At 52.9% G+C, this 27196-nt stretch overlaps 1 protein-coding gene across 2 annotated transcripts; it reads right to left on the reverse strand.

The window, feature by feature from the left end:
- Positions 1–453: 453 nt before the first annotated feature.
- Positions 454–26469, reverse strand: FXYD6 (FXYD domain containing ion transport regulator 6). 2 transcript variants are annotated; one of them, XM_060105034.1, is made up of 8 exons: positions 26362–26469; positions 6208–6270; positions 5574–5612; positions 5377–5451; positions 4731–4767; positions 3894–3943; positions 3301–3351; positions 454–1681 (listed from the first exon to the last, which is right to left on the reverse strand). In XM_060105034.1, the coding sequence occupies exons 2-7, from the start codon at positions 6263–6265 to the stop codon at positions 3323–3325; spliced, it is 288 nt and encodes a 95-aa protein (XP_059961017.1). In that variant the 5' UTR covers positions 6266–6270; positions 26362–26469; the 3' UTR covers positions 454–1681; positions 3301–3322. The 2 variants fall into 2 exon arrangements, with proteins under 2 accessions (XP_059961017.1, XP_059961016.1); XM_060105033.1 differs by having other exon boundaries at positions 5574–5609; positions 26362–26444.
- Positions 26470–27196: the final 727 nt, after the last annotated feature.

A 27196-nucleotide genomic window follows, 5' to 3' on the forward strand; every position in this document is an offset into this window, starting at 1 on the left:
CTCTCTGTCAAGTCCTTAGGTAGTGGCCCCAGACCTGACCAAAGGGACAGGTGAGAACCTTTCCTTCCAGGCCAGCAAGCCCTCGGTCAAGCCATCGTGATTCCCTTCTCTCCAGGGCATGTGGGAGGCACAGGTCCAGCTATGGGGTGGAGCCTGAACCCACTGACCAGGGCGGAAGCAGGGGGAGGCAGGGGTGAGGAGAAGGGGTGCGGGTAAAGGAGGGGAGAGGAAGGGGAGGCATGAGGAGCAGGGGAGGAGCTAAGTGGTCAAGCAGCGGAAATAAACCCACTCCCCGAGATAAACCCACCCCCGGAAATAAACACCTCCCCCGCTGGCCCTGCAGCTGCCACCTCCTCCCTCTGACCAAGGACACGGTCCCTTTAGCCCTTCAAGCACCACAGGCCCTACAAATATTCAAGTTCTTTCACAGAAAGGAAAGCACCTCAGAGCCACTAGGAAACAAGTGGTATTTTATTCCTTTCGTCGTTGTTGAGGAGAGATCACGACACAGAGAACAGCAGTCCTGGTCACAGCGGCACGGTTTGGTTAGTTTCCACGAGAACACGATGAGCGGGAGGGGCGGGGTCTGATTTTCCACTCTCTTCACCAGCTTCGACCTCGTGCTGTTCCCCCTGCAGCAGGGCTGTGCGGAGCCCTGCCGGGTCCCTAACCCGCAGCACAGCCGCTGCACTTGCCGTTCTGGCCAGTGACAGGCGAGCAGAGGGTGCGGGAGCCCCCGCTGCTGCCTGGCCAATGGGATGTGGACAGAGAAGCAAAGGACCCCTGCTCTCCCAGCTGCCCCTCCCCAGAGCACCGGCCCCAGCTGAATGCACCTCTTCAGCCATCACCTGCCAGGGCCCCAGTTCAGGGACAGGAGTCTGAGTCCAGACGAGCTGGGCTGTAGATGGGCATCTTGGGAGCAGGGAAGGCTGGAGAAGCGGGTAGGGTTCCAGAGCCCACGGGGTTATTGCTGAGAAGATATGCAAGGGGCACGTTCCCCAGGGGCGGAGTAAGGTGGGGCAGATGGGCACCAGGGAAGGGGTGTAGCTGCCCGAGGGCAAAGCGGGCTCATCAGCTCCTTGCTGGGAACTTCCCACTGCCAAGAGACCTCAGAACAGACTTGGTCCAGGGACAAATATGGAAGCAAGGTTCTTATAAAAGGAGTGAAGACGGGCCATGTAGAAGGATCACAAAGGTGATGTAAACCTTCCCAAGTCCCAAGCCAATCGGAGACTCCGCCCGTGCCCAGCCCCTCCATCCACCCCTAAATCAAGAGAAGGAACTGGTCTCTTAGGGACAAAGCAGACTCCCAGGAGTGGAAGGTGATGGGGCCATGGAGAGCAGAGACGAGCTGACAGCCACATGGCTCAGCTCCTGCCCAGGAAAGTGGGGCCAGGTTCACTAAGATACAATGTCATCCACGAACAAGCAGCCACGAAGACCACAGTCATCAGACACACACACACACCCAGACACACGTCACAGGAGGGGGACGAGACCACAGGCTGCAGGGAGGCAGGGGTTGCATCATTAAGTTGAGGACAGGTGTCGAGGGGTTGGGGAGCGGGTGGGGGACACACAAGTTCTTGGCTTCTCCCGGGGAAAGATCTGTTGCTGAAGTGGCCGTTTTTCTTAAGCATCAGCATTTGCATCTAAAGGTTCAAGCAGCTGCCTTCAGGTTCTGTAGGTTGAAGTGAGAGAGAATTTAAATTAAAACGAAACTCTGGCTTCCTTTCAAAACTCTTTACCTGCTCGTCCCCCAGCCATTAATTAGGACAGACCCTCTGCCCACGGAAACTCCCAAGATGAGACCCACTCTAAGTGCCTGGTTCTCAGTAAATCAAGGAGGACGAGCCTGAGAAGCAGGGCCAGGAGATGAAGGTGGAGGAGGGCGTGGAGCTCAGGAGAGGGGCTCTCTCAGGGGGGTGGAACCTGGTAGATGTGGAAAGGAAATTGTTAAACCCGGAGTTTCTATCTCAGGACACCTCCAAGAATTGCTCACAGTTCTGAGACTCAGGAAAACAGGGTTTCCGAGGAAGTTCTAGTTAAAAAAATAAAAATAATAATTAAAAAAAAGACAACTGCTGGCTGAAGGCTCTCTCCCTGGAGCCTTCCCACACTGCTCCCCAGATTCCGAGCTGCCAGCTGCCATGACATAGACGGAACACCGAGCTGCAGCTGGGATGCCTGCCTCCTGGATTGGATCTATGGCCACGTCAAACTGAGGCATCTTTAACCTTCCCGAGGCCCAGCTAGAAGACAGGAGGTAATGAGCCCCGCTCTGCTCACCCTTAGGAGAATTCAAATGCTCCACAAGTACCCTGTGTTATTACCACGATGGTAAAAGCTGGTGTATCAGGCATTTTACATCCAGAAATCTCCTTTAACTTACGATTTAGGATAAAGTATATCCCTTATTTGTGTGGAAAAAAAGGCAGAAGTGAGCTGATGGAAGACTGATCCCCGCCACGCCCCAGTATATTCCAGGGTATGTCATAAAGGGAGACGGGCAGGAGCAGAGGGGTGTAGTGAAATGCAGCACTCAACTACAAAGCCCTGAGCTCGAGTTCCAGCCGGTTACTTACTATATGTATGGCTACTCTCTCTGACCTCAGTTTCTTCATCTATAAAATGGGGCTAAACCCTACCTGTCCTTCTTACATCTTGTGGCAGGCTTGAGTGAGTTTGTGTTTGTGGCAGCATTTTGAAAACTGTAAAGCATTTATTACTTTTCCTGCATTACTGTTGATATAATGAACAATGGAAACGGATACTAAATAGAACTAAAAACAGTGCCCCTAAACGGCAAGAACTGATAATGCCGGTAATGGGGGGGGGGGGGTCATATACTATTCTCCCGACTTTTACGTAGGGTTGGAAAGTTTAAAAATAAAATGCTAACTTTAAAAAGTGGCCTGAAGGTACTCTCTGAATCATCACTGAAAGCCATTGTCTTTATGCTACTTTGATATTAGGAGTATTTCACTGACTCTAATTCTCTCCCAAGTCCTGCCCACGTGGTAGCTAGGATGGCACCCTATCAACTTGACCGCTGGGTTGGTATGGAAGCTCTATTTCCCAACTGCTCATTCTGCGTGTGTGTGGTACACCTGGGAGGTTTCAATCCGTCCGTCTCATCACCCTTCAGACACGAGCCTCCTGATAAATATGAGCCTCCAGCTCATAATAAAAGCTGGGCGCGTTGCAAAAGCTAGCCCAATTCTTCCCTGATGACTCCTCGGCCGGACTTCAGTCAGAACAGTGATGGTGACAGGAAGACGCAGGCAGACAGCATCTTACCTTTGTGCCTGAGGGCTGCACTTCAGTTCTCTGCTTTCTGGGGCTCCGTTGCTGGAAAGAGAACCAGAATGGAGGCTAGTGCATGAACCCCTCACCCCAGCGGGCCACCCCCTGCCACAGCCGTGACTGTGCCTGTCTCTGGGGGAGCCTGACCCGCACAGCAAAGGTGACTCATGTGGATTTTGAGTCAGACAGACCTGGGGCAGATCCTTGTCCTGTTATTCGCTTGTTAGAGAACCTGGCACGTCCCTTAACTTTTCTGAGTCCCTTGGTTGTAAAACGTAGAGAGTGACGCCTACCTCATGGGGCTGTGCGCCCATTACATGAGAAGCGAAGCACTTTGTATCATGCCAAACACTAAGCAGATTCCCTGTACATAGCAGCCGTCAGGAGCAGCAGCCTGTTGGTGGAGGTGAGGGAGCGATGCAGAGCAGAGGCCCCGGGGACCCCCCACTCTGGCACTATGGAAGCACGTCTGACCGGCCAGCGCTCAAGAGACGACAGCACCTGGCAACCGTCCCCGACCTTCAAGCTGTAGGAGAACCCTTGCCCATTCCCTCCATCCCACCTGGGAGGATGGTCCTGACACTTACCATTTGCAGTGACGAGGTTCTCCACCTGGGCCTCCTCGTCCCCTGGAGCCCTGCAAGAGGATGAAATGCAAGCCCGTCAGAGGTCTCCAGGGCAAACCCAGAGAGCATCGCCACTCACCTTGCTGGGGCAGGGCCCTGGGATCCGTCTCCTCCAAGTCATGGTGGATCATTCTCCACCATGGGACTCATGGGGCGGGGGAGGCCAGGGCCAAAGGGGATGTAGTCAGGGGAACTTACAGGCACCCTTCAATGTCGGCCCCTGAGAGAGCTAAGTACTGGGAAGAGGTGGCCTAGGGCTGCATGGGGTCTTGGGCTGTGTCCTGCCACAGACTTTGGACTCCTGAGGTCCAGCGCTGCCCTGGGTTACCATGGTGGGCTAATGGGCTGTGCCCTTAGGTGGAGGTAGAGGGTGGGCGAAAGGAAGCCCAAGATTCCACAAAGCTCAAAGAACCTCATGAGCAGGTGACCACAGGGCAGTGTCACAAGTCCTGAAGAGAGGAGACAGATCTCAAGAGAGGCCCGGAGGCCCTCAGCTTCCCCTCCCCCGAGCCCAACTCAAGGGCCTCCAGACAAAGATCCAGCATCTTCTCCCCCTTCCCCCACCCCACACATACATCAGAAAAAAGAAGGACGGGCTAACCCTTGATGTTTTGACCTCTCCTTTGCCCCAAAGACTGCCTGACAATCCTCAAAACTTCCACCTCTACCCCAACACACACAGCCTCTTTCTGAGACAAGAATCCAAAAGCACACTCATTTGGGGTCACACACCACAGGCCCCTCCCTGTCCCCTCTTAGCGTCATCACCCCAGATGTCCACAGCCATGGCATCCTTACCGCGGCTTCTGGTTAAAACTGCACTTGCATCTGCGACCTGAAAGGCAAAGAAACTATCCAAGGTCAATGTCCTGGCTTAGCCACAGCAGGGCTGCCCAGTGAGTCTGTGGGACTGTGTGAACAGAAGCCCCGACTCCTGGGCACTGCACGGTTTGCACAGCTGCATGCGGCGATCCCTGGTTGGAGCAGGGCTCTTCGGAGGCCAAGGTTCAACTGTCAGCAGCTTGGATGGCTACAGCACCACTGTCTGCTTGACCATGTAAACGCAGACAGCTCCATGCAGCCCAGGCTCACGACGGGAAACGCACGCAGGGGCACACCCCTCGGAGCACTCTAAGGACAGCCCCTGTCTCCTCTCCTGTGACTCCCCCACTCGAGCCCTGATGGTTACAGCACGGGGACAGCCACCTCCGCCCCTTCGTATCTGTGCTTGTTTTCATCGAGCACTTATGTTGTTCATTCTTCACTGTTTCACTGAGCACCTATTATGTGCCCAGCAGTGGACTAGGCCCTGGAGATAACTAGGAAGACAGACAGGCTCCTTCCCTCTCCAGGAAAGAGAACTGCCAGTCTCTTACACTGTTGCCACTCACTTCACAGCTGCAAACATTGCCCTTAGAGTGAACAAAGGAACAAACAAACTCACTTAGGATAAGCAGGATCCCCACCGAGAAGAGGACCACAGCAAACACCAATCCCCCGATCCTCAGGGTCTGGTAGTCTGCCAAAGGAACAAGAGTGAGAGACAGAAGAGGGGAAGGGCCAGGGAGAGCGTGTCCATCCCACCCCCCCAGATGGGGCTGTGCCTCCCCCTCCCCACCCAGGGTCGCCATCCCTGCTCACCATAATGAAAAGGGTCCTTTTCTTTCTCCTGCTCAGCTGCTAGAAAAACAAACAGGTGTGGTCAAGGGGGAGACAGCTACACATCCTGATTCCCAAATATCCTACCTTGTCTCACAGGTCTCACTCCCCACAAAGGAATTCCTGGGAAACAGGGCCCATGAAGCAGAGATGCCCAGAGAAGCACGGAAGGGTGAGCCTGCCTGCCAGGGCCAGCCTAGAAGCCAAAGGCAGGTGCAGCTCAGAGCACCAATCAGAGTCTGCATTCACAGCATCCACATTTATTGCTCCTTTTTATCTTACATCATCATCAAAAGGCAGGGTCTATTTTCCTCTTGTTATAGGTGGGGAAACTAAGACCACGGAAGGACACATGACTTGCACAATCTAGAGACTGATGTACAAGTCTGACTCCTAAAGTTCAGGTTAAAAGTCTACAGGGACCTGGTGGGCTTGAGGGCTGGAGCCCATGGGGAAAGGTGGGCAGGCTGGAATAAGGGGCTGTGTTAGCTGCTGCCTTCCAGGACTTTCTTTGCTGACTAAAGGTGGGACAGCTGGTCAGACATGTAGAATCTGAGAGCCCCCCAACCCTAGTGTCCCAAAGGGCCTGGACCTTCCACCAGAAAGGGGTACTTACCATTGGCCAGGACCGCCGGGGCCAGCAGGCCACACAGGAAGAGCAGCACCACCTCCATGGCGTCTGAGAACGGAGGGAGGAAAATGACTCTCTGAGCAGGAGACTCCCCACTCTAACCCTCAGCCCGGCGGGGGCCCCAATCGGATTCCCACCCCGACTCTGAGCTCTCTCCACACGGTGTGAGGTCAGACAACAAAGCCAAAGCAGCTGACATTTATAGACTCCTTATGGCGTGCTCTGCACGCCTGAGTTCAATTACAACAGAATCAGTTCAACTAGCAGGCACTGTGACTAACCCATTTTGCAGGTGAAGAGCCTGAGGTTAAGGGGGTGAAAGGACACTCATGGTAGTGAGTGAGCAGCACAGGCTGGATCCCAACGCAGCTCAGGAACGCCTCTGCCCGGCTGCCTCTCTGGTGCCAAAGTCATAAAACCCCAAGGGCTTGGGAGATCACGTCACCTGTGTCCTCCCTGGGCCACCTAGAGACGTGGCCATCTCTAGCTCATTAAGATGTCTGGGACTTTCTGGCCTGGTTCCCTACAACCGAGACCCACTGGCGGAAGTTCTTCTTTCTATCAGATGAAATGGGGCAGGTGAGCCAGGGGTTGGGGAGGAAGGCCTGCTGTTTCCTGGACTCTTTAGAGTAAACCCTGAAATGCTGACAGCTCTCCATCAAGGTACCCCTCACACTCTCACCTCCAAAGTGCCCAGGTCAACTCTTCCTATAGACTTTAGTTCATAATCCTCCAGATAGGGGGTTTGATTAAACAAAGGGGGCACGGAGACGTGTTCTCTGAGCATCAGCGCCCTGGCCTCTCCTTCCCCAGAAAGGGCCTGAGACTTCTGCTCATGAGCTCAAGCCCCTGGCCTCTGGGGTCAGTGGCCCCTGGATGGAGGCAGAGGGCAGGGCCGGTTGGTCCCTCCCAGGGATGGATTTCGGTGCAGTTACACACACCTCATTCCTGGGCTTAATTAAAGGAGTGTGGTAAAGAGCCAGAGAGGAAAGGGGAATGAAACCCGAAACACGAAAGCCCAAGTCTGCTTGCTCTTTCTTTAGTGGGGTGAGGCTGGCAGCGGCCTAACCCCCTGCACACTGCCTAGGGGCCAGGACCATGCTTGCTCTGTCGGTTCACGCCCTATTCCGTTCCGGCCCCACAGCCAGCAGCCCCCAGCTGCCCTTCACCTCCCAGCCAGCAGAGGTCAGAACAGCTCCATCCAGAGTCAGGCCAAGGCACAGACCCAGAACTCTGGACTCCCAACTCAAGGAGCATTTCTCATCAGGCAGTGAGTTGCCTTGAATGCTACTTCATTTAATATTTGTATTTCTTTTAAGTTTTGTAGTCCATTTCTTTTAAGTTTCGTAGTACATTTTATATGTACAAAAATATATGTGGGCTTCCCTGGTGGCACAGTGGTTGGGGGTCTGCCTGCCAATGCAGGGGACACGGGTTCGAGCTCTGGTCTGGGAAGATCCCACATGCCGTGGAGCAACTGGGCCCGTGAGCCACAACTGCTGAGCCTGCGCGTCTGGAGCCTGTGCTCCGCAACAAGAGAGGCCGCGACAGTGAGAGGCCCGCGCACCGCGATGAAGAGTGGCCCCCGCTCGCCACAACTAGGGAAAGCCCAGCACAGCCAAAGATAGGTAAATAAATAAATAAATAAAATTTTAAAAATATATATATATATATGTAATACACATGTAATGAAACATAAAGGAAACACCCATTAAGTAACTTAAGAACTAGAACTTTATACGTACTGCTACATTTACTTCTATTTTCCTCCAACCCATCCCTCCGCCTTACTCCCAGAAGTAAACAGTACCCTGAATATATATTTTTAATCAGTCCCTTGCTCTTCTTCAAAAAAGTTTTTTTTAATTAAGATACCATTCACATACCATGAAATTCATCCTTTTAAAATGTATGATTCAATGATTTTTAGTATATTCACAAAACTATGCAACCATCAGCACTAAGAAACATTTCATCATCTCAAAAAGAAAGCCGGTACCCACTGGCAGTCATTTCCCATTTTTTCTTTCTCCCAGTCCCTGACAACCACTAATCTACTTTCTGTCACTATGGATTTGCCTATTCTGGACATTCCATATAAAAGTATCATAAAATACATGTCCTTTTGCATTGTTTTTCTCACTTAGCATAAGGTTTCCAAGGTTCATCCATACTGTAGCATGTATCAGTACTTTTTTTTTTTTTTTGCGGTACGCGGGCCTCTCACTGTTGTGGCCTCCATAGATGCTCACATTCAAGTTAACCCCCCCACATACATACACACTGAATTCCTAGACGGGGTTATACGATCCCGGGTTCTGCAAGGGATAAACAGGTGAACAGGACAGGGCGGCAAGGTTTGAAAGCAGAGGGCTCTGGTGTATCAGCAACTACAGAAAGCCCACGTGCAGCAACGAAGACCCAATGCAGCCAAAAATAAATTAAAAAAAAAAATAGTGGCCGCCTTTAGTGGCTTCCTCAGAAGGATTCTGAATGAAGTGGGGCAGGAGAGAGGGCCTTCATCCATTAGTAATGTCTACATAGGGAGGGGGCCGTGACAGCCATCTGCAAAGTATTTGCCATTCCTAGAGTAAGATACCTTCCAAAACAGTGAATAATCGGGTTGTGTAAAGCATGAGGGTGTGGGTAGTGAGAATTCTGATAAGACAGTTGGGAGACAGCCTCTAGAGGATCTTGAATGCCAGGCTAAAGAGTAAAGACCTGTCTTTGTATTCTAAAGAAAACATTCCTGATCAAGTTACAGTGAGCTGAAAGAAATACTGTTACAGATTTGAAAAGGGACCAATTTCGCTCTGTCAAGCTGCTGCCCAGGCCTGGACTATACCAGCCACACCTCAGCACAAGCTTCCTCAGGGTGCCTCTTGGCCCCCCCACACCCATTTTTTAAAATCCCGCTGGTACCCCTGGCACTGCCCCCGAGTCGAGTGGCCAAGTACACATACAGAGCCTCTGACGGGACACAAAACGCCTTTCTCTCACTGATGCACCAAGGGACTCTCTCTCTGCCTTCCCTCCCTCCCACACAGCTGCCCCTCTGTGTCCTACACCCTCCCAGTTCCCACACATTCCTTTATCCCAGCAAGGAAGCTGGGCTGCCTGGGGCTGGCTAGGGGGAGGGGGAGATTAAGAGGTGGTAGAAGTGGTACATCTCATTTCCAGGCCACAGAGTTTAAGAAGTAGATGGAAGAAAGGAGGGAGGGATCTTTGGAAGACGGAAAAGCAAGGCAGAATTGGGTGGAGCTGGGAGAGGGCATTCGGGAATATTACCTTAGCTTCCTGTGCATGTGAGGTCATGGACCCCCTACCTGGGGGTGCCTGAGGACCTGGCTCACTGGGATGGGACTCTGGCGAAATCATCACTGTTAGATGGGGAGTCTTGAACTCTAGATCATTCAGATCATCCTCCCCAAAAATGGGACCAGTCGCATTTTGCTTCCTCAGTAGCATCTCCTGAGAAAGAATTGATTTTCCATTCATTTTTCTCCTCCTTTCTATGCTCTCATTTATCTCTACATTGGTAAACAGCTGACAATTTGGGCGGCAATAGCACATCCATGTTAATTTTCCTCCCTGATCTTTCTGCTGTCTGCACACTTGCTTTTCTGCATGTGCAGGAGAAAGCAATCAGAAGAGTTTCTCCGGTGATTATCTTTCCATACTGAGTCACATAATTTCACATAATTGCTGGGTAAAAGCTGCTCAGAAAGAGAAGCCACTAGTTGATGATATAGCATCATGCTATGTTATTTTTGATTACATGCAGCAGTGAGGTAGATCAGAATACCCAGTTCTATTGTGAAAATAACTCAGAAATGACCTCCCTTTAAAATGCATAGGCTCCAAATTACAGTGGAACATCATTATCTCATCCTCATCTCTGTCTCACTCAGCCCCCAAGGCCTCACCTCCCATCCCTTCCATCCCACCTGCTTGCCTTTCTTTGGGTTCAGCCCATCAAAAACATGCCCAGGGGTATCATCAAGGCCTGGGTACTAGCAGGATCCCCAAAGAAAGATGAGGCCCCCCTCCAGACAGGACATGCCAGAAGGGATCCTTTTATGGGGTCACAGAATGCCTGAGCCCCAGTGTTTAGGCTAACAGGTTACCCCAGACACGTTATTGTATGATTTAGCCTATGAGGTATCCAAACCTTTGCAACAAAGAAGCTGGTTAAAAGAAAATTCCACTGTATATAAATAGGATATAACCAAGATCTGAGGTTTACCAAACGGAGTTAGAATCACAGAATGCCAGTGAGTTAGAATGACTGAGATGAAAGCTCTTACTTTTTATTTGAGGAGACTGGGGCCCCAAGAGGAGTGATGCAGCCAATTCATCCAGCTAGTCAGGGGCAGAGCCGGGCCCAGAACCCACGCCTCCAGCCCCTGCCTACTGCTCTGGTCTGCTGGCATTGGGCAGTGGGCAGGCCAGGGCTGGAGGAGAGAAGCACAATGAGGGCAGCAGGGAAGGCTGAGCAATGCCTGAGAGTCCTCGGGCAGCCCAGCCGGAGCCAGGAAAGAAGACACGGCACCTCTAGGAATGCGGGTGACGAGGGCAGTGAGGCGGTGAGAAGAGTACTGCCAGCCTCCTGGGCTCTCCACGAGAACACCATCTTTGGAGAATTCCCTGGCGGTCCGGTGGTGAGGACTCCACGCTTCCACTGCAGGGGGCACGGATTCGATTCCTGATCGGGGAACTAAGATCCTGCATGCCACGTGGCACGGCCAAAAAAAACAACCAAAAAAAAAAGACCACCTTTGGTTGGTCAGATGTCGGGGGGCAGTGCTGGCTTCAGGCAAGGCGAGTAATGGAACCACGTCCAGAAAGGGGCCTTCAGAAGGCTTGGAGCCCAACGCCTCACCCTCTCAACAGAGGGCAAAGAGATGGTCAGAATAGTCCTTTCTGATTATCCTGGCTGTGCTGTGTGGGTGAGTTTGGTGCAGGTAGGTATCAACGTAGCGTGGATCTGAATGGTCTAAGACCAGGCTAAGGACTGAAAACAGAAAAGGCCCAGGACCAAAAATTATCAGACAAACTGGTCTGATTTATGGGCAAAGAGGTAGATTCTTTATATTCCTAAGACATTAGTAAGTCTTACTGTTTGGGAGGAAAATAGAGGGCAGGGAGTCTGATCTATTTGTGTTCAGATCTTTTTGGAGACAGGGGCCTGGCTGTGGCAGCCCTTTCAGGCCTCTTTAGCCTCGGATTCTATGAAAGGGCCGCGGGTGCCCACCATGAATGGCACTCTCGGTCTTTATCACACGTGCTCAGGAATGAGGCTCGCGGGAGCGGTCAGCACAAACAGATGAGGCCCACCCCCTGCGCTGGCTTTGGGATGCGCTGTGCTCTTATGAGAACATCAGTGTCCTGATGCCTCCAGGCTGGACAGGCTGGAATGTTCCCCTTGATCTTCTCTGGCAACCCCTCAGCGCCCTGCTCCCCATCCCTGCTGGGCAGCCAGGCATCCTCGGCACTCAAGCAAACCATTGCCTCCACTCACATGCAGCTGCCCTTTTCCTCTCTAAACGGCTCATCCCCTTTTGCTTCCCAACTTAGATGCTTTGGCTCAAAGTTCTCTTGGGGTTTTATGTACAGAAGAAAAAGAAAGCAAAGAACAAAAGGACAGTCCTCACCTACTTGACTGCTCTGTCTGGAAGCGCTCCAGAGGGCTTTTCGGGGTCCTTCCTGGCTGAGCCCAGCACTCCACTCCACCTTCTCTGCACCAGGCTGCTTTCAGGATGGCAAGTATTTGCCCCTCACCTCGTGACCCATGTGACCAGTGGCCTGGAACAGAGGTAGGGACTGCACCATGGCCCCAAACCCCCACTGTGTGCCCTACACTCTCTGACCTCGAAGCAAACAGTGACCCAAAGCCATGACCAAGTTTCATCATCTGTTTTTGTAAAATGCAAGGTGATTCTTCTCCATCTTGGCTCCTTCTGGAAGGCTCAAAATTCCCTTTCCTCATAATAGCTGCAAGAAACAGCTGCAGCCTACTGGCCTGTAAAAGCCCCCGTGCAATGCTGCCCCCCAGGCCAGTGTGCCTGAGACCCCAGGTCCATCTGCATGAAGCAGGACCCTGGAGCCAATGGCTGGAGGACATGAACCTCAGGGATGTTCAGGGCTGGAGCTCCTGCAGCTACACAAGCCCAGCCCCACTCACACCGCATACTTCCGGGGAGCAGCAGCCTGCACCGCAGTGTGAAAGGGAAGGTGGAGCCAAGACGGGTGAGTCGACCAGCAATGAGCTTGGCAGTGGGAATAAGCAAGGTGGCGGTGGGAGTTCGGGGGTGGGGACAGAGCTCTGCAGGCGGCACTGGAATCATTCTGTGGACACTATAGAAGGAAATGGTTGGAAGTGAAAACTCTGGGATGGGAAGCCCGTATTTGAAGCCTAGCTTGGGGCCTGGATTGGATATAAGAAATGATAATAATAATCACGATAAACAGCATACAGGTCAGGTGCTATTTTTACTAATTTAAATGTTCATTCTCATTTAATCTTTCAAAGTAGCCTATGAAATATGTGTTACCATCAAATCCATTTTAAAGGGAAACATATTGAGGCAGAGAAAGAGCAGTCCCCTGGGGAGGAAGAGCTGGATCCCAAACTTCTGCCCAGCTCAGTCTGCTTCCCTGCTGGGGGTAGGAAGGGTAATCTTCCTGCTGTGAGTCCTGGATTCCAGCCCGCCCAGCCCCACATCCCAGGGGAGGGCTCACACCCACTCAGGGGCAAAGGGCCATGATGGGCCACCTACACTGCTGCTCCCAGAGGGCTTACCTCCCAAGCAACTGCCACCCTGTTCCCTACTCCTGTCCCAGTCCAGTGGGCTTAGGCTGCAAGGCTCAGCCCCCTGAGAGAATCAAATGAACTCTGCAAAGAGGGGGTTCCTGCCTCTGGGTGAACATTTACCAACCACGCCCTCTAACCCTGTTGGCTTCATACATACTCACGAGAGAAAGAGAGAGCAGCATGGACAGTGCCTGCCAGATCACCCCCAAAGAGAATTTCTGTTCCCTTGCTGGATAGAGAGCTGTTCACTGGAGAGGGTGATTTGTTTGGTAACAGATTATGGGATTTATGCAGTTGATTAGGTCAGAGGTGAGAGCATGGTGTCGGGGGCAGTGGGGGATCAGCCAACTCCCCTGCCCACTTTCCAAGGCTATTATAAAGGTCAAGTGAGATAATATATGTGCAGGTTCTTTGTAAACTGTGAAGCTCTGTGATAACAATACCTAATATTTATTAGGCATTCATGGCATGCCAAGTACTGTTCTAAGTGGTTTACATGTACTAACTCATTCAATCCTTACAGTAGTTCTAGGAAATGGCTCTGATTATGATCATTCCCATTATACAGATGGAGAAACTGAGGCCAGAAAGGTTCAGCAAGTTGTCTAAAGTCTTTGCTCCCGAGTCCTCGCTTTTTTTTTGAATTTTTGAATTTTATTTTTTTTTATACAGCAGGTTCTTATTAGTTATCTATTTTATACATATTAGTGTATATATGTCAATCCCAATCTCCCAGTTCATCCCACCACCACCCAGCCACTTTCCCCCCCTTGGTGTCCATACGTTTGTTCTCTACATCTGTGCCTCTATTTCTGCCCTGCAAACCAAGTCCTCGCTTTGGACCACTCCACCATCCTGCCTCTCTGCCACCCGGTGGCGTTGGGGCCTTGAACAAGTCACTCTACCTCTCAGAGCCTTTGCTTCTGAAACTGTAAAACAGGAATAATAACAGGCATCTCAGGAGCTGTAAGGATTAGATGAACTAGCTTCTGTGCATGGGCAGTTATTTGCCCACACATTCCCCTCTGGAGGGGAGACAGACCCCCACTCCAACGCTATAGGTCTACTGGGGGCTGATAATCGCAGCCCCTCCCCTGTTGCTAAAAGGACTGGGTTTGAGACTTCAGTATTCCCCCAGGGGCAGTCACATCGTCCGGAAGCAAGGGAAGAACGGTCAAAGCAGCCAAGCTGTGAAATCTGGGGGTGGGGGGATCTGGCGGGGGAAGTCAGGCGGCAGCTCACAGGTGAAGAGCCCGTGGGAGAGAAGCAGGGAGAAGAGATGGGGACAGGGTACTGGCTGGGTGAGCTCCAGCTCATCTGTTCCCAGCCCAGCGCTGCTCTGCCCATCCCACAGGCTGGCTCTATGAACCGGTAATCCCTGCCTTGCCCCCGAGCAGATGCAGTGTTGTTTGGGTCATTTGCAATGGAGAGATACCACGTCACAGCTGAGCAATCTGCCTGGTAAATAGCAACTGCTTTTCAAGTATCAACTGTTGATACTATCATCATCCCCCCAACTCTTTCCTCAGCTTCCACCTTTATTATCTAGCTTCTCTTGGGAAATGGGGAAGAGATACAGAGAACACAGCTGGGGAAAGGCCCCAGTTGGCCCCTTTCACTTCCCAACACAGGCCGGGGACAGGCCTCAGCCCACAGAGGAAGCAGGCAGAGCAGGGCTCTACAGATGCAAAAGGTTCCCCAGAGCCACTGCCCTCTCCGGCCTCCAGAAAAACAGGCTGCATCACCCAGGGCCACCAACAAGTGGCATGGGGAGCTCAGATCTGCCTGGGACAGCAGGGACGGGGCCACATCCTCGCGGCCCAAAGTGGGCGAGCCCCTACCAAGAGACACAGAAGCAAGACAGAGAGGACCTGAGACAGAAGAGGAAAGAAACCCCAGAGGAAGAGCAGCTGAACGGGGAGGGGCCCAAAGAGAAGTGCAAGACAGGCAGGCAAAGGGAAGAGAAAGGAAGAGTCTGCAGGACAGAACGGAGGCTGGCCAAGGGGAGGAGCTCCCAGCAGAAACCGAGCAAGACATGGACACGGTGACAAAGCAAGGAGAGGTGGAGACTGCTGAGAAAAGAAATCTGCTTTGGAGAAACATCAAGCAAGGCTCCATGCTGTCGCCCTCCCCATGAGGCCCCGGCTGGGCCTCCATCCTTGGCTGCCCGTGTGCCTCCACCATACCCTGCCTGCCCCAGTCACACCGGTGCTCCAAAGAGCAGAGAAAGGAAAATGCCCCTGGGCAGGGCGTGGGGAGGAGAGTCAACAGACAGCTTCAGCTCCTGGGAGAAGACATCTCACCCCCCTCCCTGGCTGTAGGACAGTTGCCCAGTTGAAGACACAGGGTCTCTGCTGTCCAAGCAGCCTGCTGGGCAGGGCCGAGCAGAATTCTGCTAGACTGTGATACTGTGCACCCTGGTTCTCCTGCCTCTTGGATTTAAGGGAGGTTGAGGCAAGATATATCAGCACAGAGACTCTTGTCCTACAGCCCCAGACCCTCGAGTGTACCTGTGGCTGTCGTTAAGACAAAGGGGGACTGATGGTGCTGTGTATGCTCCACCCAACCCTGCTCCTGCTACCTGCCCACGGTGGCTGAAGGGGATGATGATGGTGATGGTGGTGATGTTGATAACGCCAAACATCTGTAAGACACCCGACTCACCAGGCAACTTCACAAGCATTAGCTCAAAGGAACATCACCACTGCAGGCGATGTTGGATATCATTGTCATTTTACAGATTAGAGAAGGTGACGCTCCGAGTTATGTTACCTCGTGCAAGGCCCCGCAGCGAACAATGGCACAGCTGGCATTGGCTCCTAATTCTGTGGATGCCACATGCTAGGCTCTTTCCACTCTTCCTTGCTGCCTCCCTGGCAACTGTCAATGCATGGGGACTAAGGGAAATCAAGATGCTGACCTTGACTCAAGACCATGCAGGGCTCATTGGACGGAAGTGTTCTTACCCAGGCCAGGGGAGAAAAACCAGCGGGAGAGAATAACCCAAATAAAATTTGAGCTTTATTTAACTTTGGCATGTATTATGTCATTTTTTCCCTTTCACAGTTTCCTGCTCAACTCTGTTCTGTCCACTACGACTGATGTGAAGGCTGGGACCCTGGAGCCCCTCAGGAGGCGGGAGGAGGCCTGGCATATCCTTCAGCCATCGCTGACCCCCAGCTATTCACAGGTCTTCCTGTCACTGCCAGCTGAGCTTCAGCACCAGCACGGGCTCTCTTCTCTCCCTCCCCAGTCTCCCCACAGCGGCTGCTGGGCACCCTGATGCTCTCTGCCTAGCAGAACATCAGTGTATTTATGCGGGGAGCTAGACAGCATCCCAGACCAGTTGTAGGGCATCCTGTCCATTGGAGCTAAGCTCACAGGGGATGCCAGCAGAACTACCAGCCCAGCAACTGACAGCCTTTCAGAGCAGGCTGCCAAGCTGCAGATCCCCTTCTTTGCTGGTATGGTTCAGAATTAGATCAGGGTGTAGAACTGAAATAAAGACCACCCCTACTCAAAACTATATCCACACCCACAGCATTCTCCCAAGGAGAGAGCTCTTAATTCAACCAAATGCTTCGTTTAAAAGGTAAATACCTACAGTCCTAACAGTTATTTATATCTCGGCCTGAGTTATTTAATCAGGTTGCTTTCCAAAGAGCTGCGATCCGCCTGCATTTAGGTGGAGAAATTGGTGGAGAAGAGGAGGATAATTTTGGAGCAAGGTGTGATTTTGGAAAGAGTGGCATCATTATCCGTCCAGTAACCAAATTAACAAACATTTCTTGATGGCCTACTGCTGCCCAGGACCTTAGTCATCACTGGGGGAGGTGCAGCAACACAGTCCCCGCCTCACGGAGCTTACAGTCTGACCTGAGTTCACAGGGTTTCCTCCCCGCCTGCCGAACTCCACGTGGTGTCGGTGGCAAAGTCCCAGCCGCGCTGACTCCTGCGCTGTCTCTATCATCTTCTCTTCCATTGCTCGCTCTAGTTCAGACCCTCATCACTGCTCCCCTGGGCTGCTGGTATGCTGATCACTTCTCTCCCAAACTCAAGTGTATCATGGTGCTTCCGTATTCTATTTTTTTTTTTTTAATCAAAACTTTTTTTTTTTTTTTAATATTTTTGGTTGTGTTGGGTCTTCGTTTCTGTGCGAGGGCTTTTTCTCTAGTTGTGGCAGTCGGGGGCCACTCTTCATCGCGGTGTGTGGGCCTCTCACTATGGCGGCCTCTCTTGTTGCGGAGCACAGGCTCCAGACGCGCAGGCTCAGTAGTTGTGGCTCACGGGCTTAGTTGCTCCGCGGCATGTGGGATCTTCCCAGACCAGGGCTCGAACCCGTGTCCCCTGCATTAGCAGGCAGATTCTCAACCACTGCGCCACCAGGGAAGCCCCAAAACTTTTTATTCTGGCATATAAATACCTCTAAGTCTATCCCTTTTCTACCCTTTCAGTATTTTCTCCCATTACTTTCAGCTAAGATGGTCTACTCCCATCCCCTGCCACGCGTGTTTCGACCTCCAGGTCGTTGTGTATTCTGTTCCCTCCACTTAGAATGCCCTTCCCTCCCCTGTTTATTCCGGTTCTCAGCTCTGGCTGACCTCAGGATCCCATGGAGAGCTTTTTCCTAATAATAATAACGGGGATCAACTATGTCCCATCAAATTCTAAACTCTGGGGGTGGGACCAAGGCATCAGTAATTTTTAGAATCTCTCCACTCATTCTAACGTGTAGCCAAGGTTGAAAAATGCTATCTTTGTCCAACTGCCACTCCAGCCCATGGGCTGACTTCTTTCTCCAGACTAAGAGCAGCTGTGACCTGTCATTAGCACTGATTTGTCACACAGCACATTCTGGTTTAATGCTCTCTTTAATAAGGTTCTCCTGCCTGGAAGCTCTCTGCGCTACTCCACAACTTGTAAGACCTGGGGCGGTGCAGACAGCCAGCGAGTGCTGGTTGCCAGATTGATGTTTGTCTCGAGGCGTGGAAAGCGCAGCTCTGATCACCAGGCCCTGGAACTCTGCTGAAGTGGGGGCACTAAAAGGGACTGGAGACCCAGCGCCGTCAACATCAGCAGTGATGAATCATGCCGATGGTATGTACCCTTGATCTGATGTGATAAAAATCGCACTTTACCTTTGTAATCTTCCTCCACCAAACCCATAAGCCCAGTCTTATCATGAGAAGAATATCAGATAAATCCCCATTGAGGGGTATCCTGCGATATACCTGACCAGTCCTCTTCAAAAACTCTCAAGATCATCAAAAACAAGGCAAGTCTTAGAAATTGTCACAGCCAAGAGGACCCTAAAGAGACATAACAACTAAATGGAATGTAGTTATCTGGATGGGGTCCTGGAATAGAAAAAGGACATTAGGGAAAAACTAAAGAAATCTGAATAAAGCATGGTCTTTAGTTAACAATAATATAGCAATATTATTTCATCGATTGTAACAAATGTACCACACGAATGTAAGACAGTAATCGGGGAAACTGTGCAGGAGGGTTATATTGGAACTCTCTGTACTAGCTGTTCTGTTTTTCTGTAAATCTAAAATTTTTCTTTAAACAGTCTATTAAAAATAATTTAATAAATTTTTAATTCATTTAAAAACAAAACAGCTCCCCAACCCCATCCTATCACTCCCACATCTGCTCACCTTCCTGGCAAGTGGTGTGGAGCTCTGTGCCCTGCTGGTGGTGTCTGATGTTTCTGTAATAGGGGCTGGGCTTCTGTGGTTCAGACCAGAGCCAAAATCCAGCAAAGGCTTTTAAAGCTGCCTTTTAAAACAAGTGCTTTGGGTCCAGCCAGAGGTCGCTGATGGATCTGTGGCCTTCAGAGGAACATGCAACGTGTTCCCTTGATTTGCATGTTAAACGCTCATCAAATAAGCACTAAACATAAATTATTCTCTTTAATAGCCTAACTATAAAATTCCAGAGAAGGGCTGTAGAGCAGAGAGAAGTCAAAGCCTGGGATTCAGGAGAGAGCAGAGGGTGGTGACATTCTAAAAGGCCGAGGGGCTCACAGTGGCTGCTGTCACTTTACTGAATTCCCTGCACTGCCCCAGGGCAGCTGGACCTCCTTACAAGCAGGGCCGGGCCTCTGGCCCCCAGCATCGCTGCTGACACCCACCAGGGTGGCCCCTTCCTACCAGGCCCCTCTCATCACAAGGGCCCTCAGGCCTGGCAGGGCCTCCTTGTGTAGCCCCATCCCTGGGTCTGCCCCCGCCCCGTCCTTCCTTCAGGGAGGAGGGCACCCCACAGCTGGAAGGCTGGAGGCTGGGCCCGCCGGTCCCCATGACTCAAAGCTCTTCCCATTCCATGAGCCCAGACCCAATCCAGCTCGGCTGCACAGGGGGCATGGGAGGGACAAAACTCCTTTATCATGTACAGAGAACTTGCTATTTTAACTCGGAGGCACCTTTATCTTTAATGTGGGATTACTTCTGAGGCAAAGGAAGAAAAGAACTGACCACAAAAAGAAATAAGACCCTTTCCTTAGAAGCGGACACACTGAATTCACAAATCGCCAACACAGGCCTGGTTTCTAAAAAGATTCCCTGGAGAGACCTGAAGCTGGCCCACCAGCAGGGTCCGAGGGCCTTGCTTCCCCCCTCCCCCAACACTGCGGACTATGACAGTCTTTGCAGCGCCATCCCAGACATCACCCTGTGGGCTTGTCCCCACAGCCCTCAGAGGCAGGCACACAGGGCAGCGTTGTGCGGCCAACCCCAGCACAGGCTGGTGACACAGTTGTCCAGAGTGAGTAAGGGAGCGGGACTAGGCCTGCCACCTGCCAGCCCAGGGGCCCACGCCCCTGCCCCCGGAGGGATCTCAGTCCAGTTCCAGGGAGTCTGGATGGTGGGCAGCCTACTGACAAAGGCCCATTCAAGAGAGGCCACACGAACAGTCCTAGCGGCAGAAACAGAAACTCGGAGCAGCGGCCAGAGGCCCAGGGGCCAGGCCCGAGTAACCCTGCCCACAGCCAGACCACAGTACCTGCCCCTTCCAGCCTCTGCTCAACAGCCCACCTCCTTTGAAAGCACAGATCTGGGCAGCGCGTTTGAACCTACAGGGCACTTTGTCTATGCTCACATTGTCTTGCTTGAGGGTAGAAATGACACAGAGATGCACCCTGACCCATGGGCCTGCATACTTGGAAACCTGCCCGGCCTGGTCCCGTCACATGCGTGGAGGTTTACCCGACCTTGTTTGTCTCTGCTTCGGGAAATGCACTGTCCCCTCCCTCCTGCCACATGCCTCATTGCCCCAATTCCCACAGAGCCAAGGCCCATGCCTGTCTCCAGGTACCACCATCACAACCATGTGGGTCTCTCCCATCAGACTGTGAGCTCCTTGGAAGCAGAGGCACATTCTAGGCATCTCTGAATCTCCAACACTTTGCAGAGTAGCTGCTCAGTAAATGCCCATGACTGAATGAATGGATGCTTCAGCATCATTATGCCTTTAGTCATAATCCAATCTAAGCCCAGAACAACCTGAGGAAATGTGTGGAATTTTAAAACTTTCTCAGTGCTCCCCTCCCCCCACCTCCTCCAGCCAGCTCTCCAGGTCTCCAATCACCAAAACGCTGTGATGAATCAGCTTCCTCCCATTGCCTTCAGCCCTTAAACACCTCCAGACCTCCGATAGGGTCTGACTCTTAGTTTTCAGACTCTACCAGAGGAACAGGCGGACTGAAATGACACATGGGCATAAAGGAATGTACCCCTCAGGTATGTGTGGTGGGTACCTGGGTAGGAGTGACAGGTGGGAGAGAGCTTAGAGGGACAAGTGGGCTTTCACTGTGCCCTGGTGGGTGAGGACTTTTTCCCACATATGTTCAGTTCACAGATGCTCTCTGGGCTTTCTCCATGTCTGACACTGTGCCAGGCCCTGTCTGGGGCAAAAAACAGACCTTGCCTTTGAAGAGGTGGGAGCGGGTATGGGGAGCAGGCGTGGACATAAGTAGCTAAATGAAGGCTCAGTAGGCGTGTACTCTAAGGGAAGAATCAAGCGAGCATTTCGGGGGTACCAGGAAGAGGAAAGCTTGTCTGTTTACTGGAAATTAGGAAAAGCTATTTGAAAGAATGAGCACTGGAGAGGAGCCTCAAAGGATGCTAAATCAACAATAATGTCATTCTAATAATAACCATGTGTCACTATTATTACTATTGTTATTATTATAGCAGCTAGTATCTACTGAGTGTTTACCATATGCTAGGCACCAAGAAGCACTTGACATAGCTTACCCCTGCTCAATCCTCATGCCCATTTGACAGATAAGAAAACTGAGGCTTAGAAGAGTTAAGAAAATTAGGAAGCGTCAGCACCCAGATTAGACCCCAAGTCTGTGCGTCTCCAAAGGCCGCTACCCCCTACTCAGCTGGCTGGAGTGAGACAGGTCATTCCGGTTAGGGCTTGAGTGGAGGCAGAGGGTAGGAGGTACAAGGCTCAGGACGACCATCTGGAGAAGGTGCCTGGAGAGGTAGCTGCAGCCGAGTTCCTGAGAGCCTCGAGGGCCAGTGCCAGGCACCTGTCCTCATTAATAGGCAACGGGGGGCTTCCCTGGTGGCGCAGTGGTTGGGAGTCCGCCTGCCAGTGCGGGGGACACGGGTTCGATCCCTGGTCCAGGAGGATCCCACATGCCGCAGACTAACTAAGCCCGTGTGCCACAACTACCGAGCCTGCGCTCTGGAGCCCATGAGCCACGACTACTGAAGCCCATGTGCCTAGAGCCCGTGCTCCGCAACAAGAGAAGCCACCGCAGTGAGAAGCCCCCGCAGTGAGAAGCCCGCACACCGCAACGAAGATCCAACGCAGCCAAAAATAAATAAATAAATAAAACAAATGAAAAATTTTTTAAATTAAAAAAAAAAAGGGCAATGGAGAGGTCGGACATATGGGCCCACAAGATCAGTGGTAAAAGGATGGGGGCTGAGAAAGTGGAAGGGAAGAGGTGGTCACAATGGTCTGGGTGAGAGACTGCACCGGGGTGAGGTGAGAGGGTTCTTGGGAACCTGTGAGCTCATGCTTGTGTGTTAGGTATGGAGATTATGTACGTGTGAGAAGGGGAGAGTGTGTGCCAGTGTGAGCCACACACGAGCAAGTGTGGGGCCCTGCTTGTTGAAGAAGGACGTTGCAGGGCCTTCCCGGGGGAGGTGCGGGTGAAGTCAGCTGGGGAGAGAGGGAGGGACAGGGCTAATGGATGGATCTACCGGTGCAGGAGGGCCCCGGTGAATGAAACCAGCATCTGACTTTCTCACAGCTCTGTGGGTCCTGGGAAGCCCACAGGGCCTGGCATAGGGGAGGAACTCAGTTAACATTTGTTCAAGGGATGGCTTGTATGAATTTAAGACCTCGCCTCTTGTCCCTTCCCAGGCCTGGCTTTCCCCTCCAGCTGCATGGGGGGGCACTGTCATTCCAACTAGATCCTCCCTCATCCCTGGCTTCAAATCAGACCTTCTGAGCTCAGCAGCCACCTTCCCACGGTCCCAGCCTGGTTCCCAGGGCCCCAGCCCCGCTCCCCCGCGCATCTTTGTAACAAGTGTGTTCCTGTGTGAGCTCCAAGCTGACTTCATACTTTCCCAGGTCAGGGGGCCCCTCCTCCTTCCCATTCCAGAGCAGAGAAGATGCTGCCAAATTGGTTTCAAGCTTTTGTCTTGGCCAGAGACACCTTGCTTCTCATTAGAGACAGAAAACCCTGATCGGCACCTCCCGTCATGCTCTCCAGGTGGTCCAAGGCTCTCCGTCCAGAGGATTCATAGACCCACCAAATGATGGCCTTGGACCTCATCCTCTCCAGAGACCACATCTCCCAAGACTCCACCCAGCCCCAGTTTTCATCCTGGCAGAAGAGACCAGGTGGATATGGTGTCCAGGGGGACCGGCTACTGCAGCCTGAGAGAAAAAAGCCCAGTCTGAGCTTCCTGAGCATCTCCTGGCCCACGGGGTGAAAGGGGAGGCCTTCTCTGGAGTGACCAGAGACCAGCCCCTTTCCTGCTCAGCTCAGCTACAACCCTGTGTTATGAAATCATGAGTACAGTTTGGCACCTGGAGAGAAAAGGGATCTCTTTCAAGACTGTACAATCTATAAAAATTAGGATGCAGAAATGCCTTAGAAATCATGAAATCTAGGCCCTCTGCTGATGGATGTGGAAACAGAGATCTAAAATCGTGGAGGCTTTCAGTTGCTTGAGATCAGTCTAAACCATTTCTGACTTTTGCCAGAAACCCAGTTTGCATCCAAAAGGATATCTGTGGGATGAATGCACTTCCCCTTGGAGCACAGCCAGGACTACAACCTGGGTCTGTGTCTCCAGGTTCATAGCCTTTCTGCTACAGGCTCTCTGCCTCCAGGGGCTGTGCCTGTCATGACTGGTTTGCTTCCTCCAGGGTGTTCAGGCAGAAGCTGGTGGGTGATTTGTCAGACAGTGAGTCCTGGGGGCTGCCTGGCACAGTCTGCCATCCAGATGGCAGCCAGCTAGGTCCAACAGGGTTGGGCTCTGACTTATGGGGGATCTGGTGGGCTGGCTTCCCTATGGCTGTGAGGAGTTTCCAGGGTCTAGGGAACTGCTCCTCCTCCCCCCCTCTCCTGGCCACATTCTACCAGAAAATAGGATGGAGCAGGCTCCCCACCCACTAGGGCACCCACACTTTGGAAGGGATACTGGTCCCCAGAGGATTGCTGGCAATAAAGAAAAGAAGGCAAGTGATGTGGGACAGGAAGTATGGGGGTCACAAATCCTGGCTGAAGAGTCGGAGGCCTCAGCCACAGCTGGGTGTGTGACCCCGAGCCTCAGTTTCCCCATCTACATGATGTCCTGATTGGATGTTCCCCTTCCGGCTCTGAGAAATCTAGGACTCTGAGGTCAGGGACAGTGTCTTCTATCTCACCCTCATGGCCCTAGCAATGAACACATTGTAAGTACTTAAAACAATTCCTTGAATGATTGAATGAAATGGGGCCTAAGTCGGTCCAGAGATCACAAGGAGGCCAGGAAGGAGACCCTTGCCTCCGGTGACTACCACGAGACCCCTAGAGAAGTGACAGGTCTTAGAAAAGCCCTGGCAATCCAGGAGCCCTCTGCAAACCCACTTCTTCTCCTAGATGCACAGATGTGGCTGGCGGAGCCAAGGAGAAAGCAGGAAGGTGTACCTGGGGGAGGGAGGATAGCCTGGACCTCCTCCCCGCCATCACCCTACCTACACTTTCTAAACTCACCTGGATCCTCTCTTTCTGGCTCCCCTCTCCTCCCAGCCCCCATCCAGGCTTTGTCTCCTCTCCCTGCCCTCTCTGATCTCGATCTCGATCTCCGAACGCAGTCACAACCTTTCCTCCCTCCTCTGGGGAGGCTCAGAGCCTTCTGCTGGTCCCAGAGCTGCCTGATCCTCTGCTAGGCAGGAAGACTCAGCAGCAGAGTCCAGACTCCTAGGAGGGGCCAGGAGCCACAGGTTTTCTCAGGGTCAAGGCAGGTAGAAAGCTGCCATGGAGAGATTTAAATTCTGGTTCATGCCCAGCCTCTTGCATCTAGCACCTAGGAGAGGGGCTGCCCTCTGAGGGAATCTGGAAGTGCATTTCTCTCCACCTTGTTCTGCAGGGTTCTTGGGGAGGTGTTTCCTTCTGGCCTTTTTGAGCCTTCCCCTACATGCTCCTTGGCATAGAGCTAGGAAACTGCCCTCTCTCTTCCAGCCAGAGACCTATTGCGAAGAAGTACTGCGTGTGTGTTGGGGAAGCCATGGGATATTACTGCTGGTATGTGTGAAAGCACACACAGTGCGATGACAGGGTGTACGTGTGGCATTGGGGGTGATGTGTTGTGGTGTGGTATATGTATGGTGTATTTGGCGTGTTATGTGGTGTACATGTGGTATGATATATGTGTGTGTAGTGTGTTGATGCCGTGTGTGTGGCAAGTAGGATGTGCGGTATGCGTGTGAGTGTATAGGTGGTGTGGCAAGGGTGCATATGTTTGGGGTGTGTTTGTGACGTGTACTGTGTATTGGGGGGCCTGGTTGGGGTAGGGGCCACACCAGTTTGAGCTGGGAGCTAGCTAGCTCTCCAGGGTCTCCTACTCTGAGAAGTCAGGGATAACCAGTATCTAGGCAACCATGTTGGGGGGAGGGGAGGAGATATGGAGGTAAAGAATGGGCAGGAAAAGGAGGGAGGCTGAGAATTGAAGAGGGGTTTCCATGGCAACTACCGGGCAGGTCACGTGAAAAAGGCTAAGTTGCGGAAACAGATATACATATCCACACATACACAATATGAGGGTACTGGGCCCTCACAGAGGGATCCTTCAACAGAGGACATGGGCTGTCCACTGATCCATCTCCAAACCTGGAAATCTGGGCCCAGCCAGAGAGCACAACGCCAAGGAGACAAAGCAAGTGGAGACAGAGGCCCCATTCATGGCGAGAAGCCCTGGCAGCCACAGCCCGCCGTGTCTGGAGGTGGGCAGCAGGGGCCTAGCCAGGCCCGTTGCTCCAGTGTGGCTGCTCCCTGCTCCCACCGTCGGGTGCTCCCTTTACCAGCCACCACTTGTAAGAGCCCAGAAGCGAGCGCCAGTAGCCCCAGGCGGCCCTTCCAAGTCTCCACGGAAGCCCAAGAGACACAATGGAGAAGGCTGTGCCAGGGCCAGGCCTGCCAGGGAAAGAGAGCGGGGCACCAGGAAAGGAGGGAATGGGGGGGGGGTGTCAGGGCCCCCTGGAAGAAGCTAGGACTGGTTAGACAAGAGGAGAGGAAAATTGATGCAGACACTCTCATGAACCCCACGCCCTGGAATCAGCCTTCCTTACCTGCCCCCATTCCCAGTGCCCAGTGCCCACTGCCCAGCCCCAGCTCTCCCTGTCCCCCAAGCACCGAGCCAGCAAGTTCCATTTTGTATGGTTATGTGTGCACACACACAGCCGGCCCCCTCCCTCTCTTCACCTCCGCACACTCCACTTAAAGAGTCCAAGCTTCCAAGTAACAAAGGAAAACCCCCTGGACACAGCGGAGAGCAGCCCTTTCCCCTTCTCCCAAAACCGTAGCCCCAAGCTCCAGGTAGCGGCAAGCATCTTTCCAGAACACCTTCACTCCCACCGCCACGGCCTGCCTCCCCTCGGCAGCCCCTCTTCTCTTCCGACGACCACCTCCGGGTTTCCATCCCCTGCCCGGTTTCCGCGGCCCAGGCGGCTGCTGCCCGGCGGGGGCCGCTCACACCCACCGAAACAAACCAACCCTGGCAGCATCCCGGCGCCCCGCGATCTGTCCCCACCCCAGCCTCTCTCCCTCTCCGGAAGAAGAACCCAACTTTGCCACCACCGCAGCCACTTACCTGCACGGCGCGGTCCCCTCCGAGACAATCCCAGGAGGATGCGCGGAGTCCGGAGCAGCCTGGGAGCGGCGGGGCTGGGGGCAGGGCTGTGGGCGAGGCTTTCGCTTTTTTCCCGCCTCCCCTGCTGGGAAGGGTTGGGGCTTGTTGGAGAGGCGCGTCCTGCAGGGGTGGGGAGTGGTGGGCGGGAGCTCAGCCGGGGCTGGGCTCCGGGGACCGCGACGTCACCGTCCGCCGACCTCCGGTTGGCGTCCGCGCACAGACCCTCTCCCGCTCGCCGCGCGCCGCCGGCTCCTCGGAGCGCGCCGCCGCTGCTCCCGGGTGCGGGAGAGATTCCTTTTCAAAGGGCAGGCCGCTCCGAGAAGCAACAGGAGACCGCCGCCGAGGGCGCGGGCCAGCGCCGGCGCGCATTCGCTGCCAGCTGTGGCTTTTTGGTTTTCCTCTGCTGAGGGTGGGGAGGGAGCGAGACAAACACGATGACAGAGCTAGTGTCTCTCCGAAATAGTAAACTCGGGGAGGGGGGAGGGGGGAGGGGGGGACGGAAAAATACGAGAAACTAACCCAGCACCAGACATAGCAACCCACGTTAATTGGAAGTCTTGACGATGAAGTGGGATGCGCACCTAAAGCATGAATGGCTGTGTCGTGGGCGCGCGAGCCGGTTCTGGCCGGAGTTGTCATTTTCAGCCAGAGCCAGGGGGGGCTGCTGAGGGCGGGGGCTCGCTGGAACCACAGATTTGCTGCCCAGATCCCCCTCATTAGGGCCCCTTGTCCCGCTCCTGCCGGGTCACAGTACCGCCCCCTCCCCAGTCCACTCCTCAGGTCCAAATTCGAGACG

This window comes from Mesoplodon densirostris, chromosome 7, assembly GCF_025265405.1.
Source record: "Mesoplodon densirostris isolate mMesDen1 chromosome 7, mMesDen1 primary haplotype, whole genome shotgun sequence".
Lineage (NCBI taxonomy): Eukaryota > Metazoa > Chordata > Mammalia > Artiodactyla > Ziphiidae > Mesoplodon > Mesoplodon densirostris.

What these genes read in the sequence shown, in the direction of transcription:
- FXYD6 (XM_060105034.1), bottom strand. Translation starts at nt 6,265, where the DNA reads ATGGAGGTGGTGCTGCTCTTCCTGTGTGGCCTGCTGGCCCCGGCGGTC. An exon ending in CCCGGCGGTCCTGGCCAATG is followed by an intron (nt 5,613 to 6,207) that starts GTAAGTACCCCT and finishes TTGTTTTTCTAG; the next exon opens with CAGCTGAGCAGGAGAAAGAA. An exon ending in GGGGATCCTGCTTATCCTAA is followed by an intron (nt 4,768 to 5,376) that starts GTGAGTTTGTTT and finishes TTTGCCTTTCAG; the next exon opens with GTCGCAGATGCAAGTGCAGT.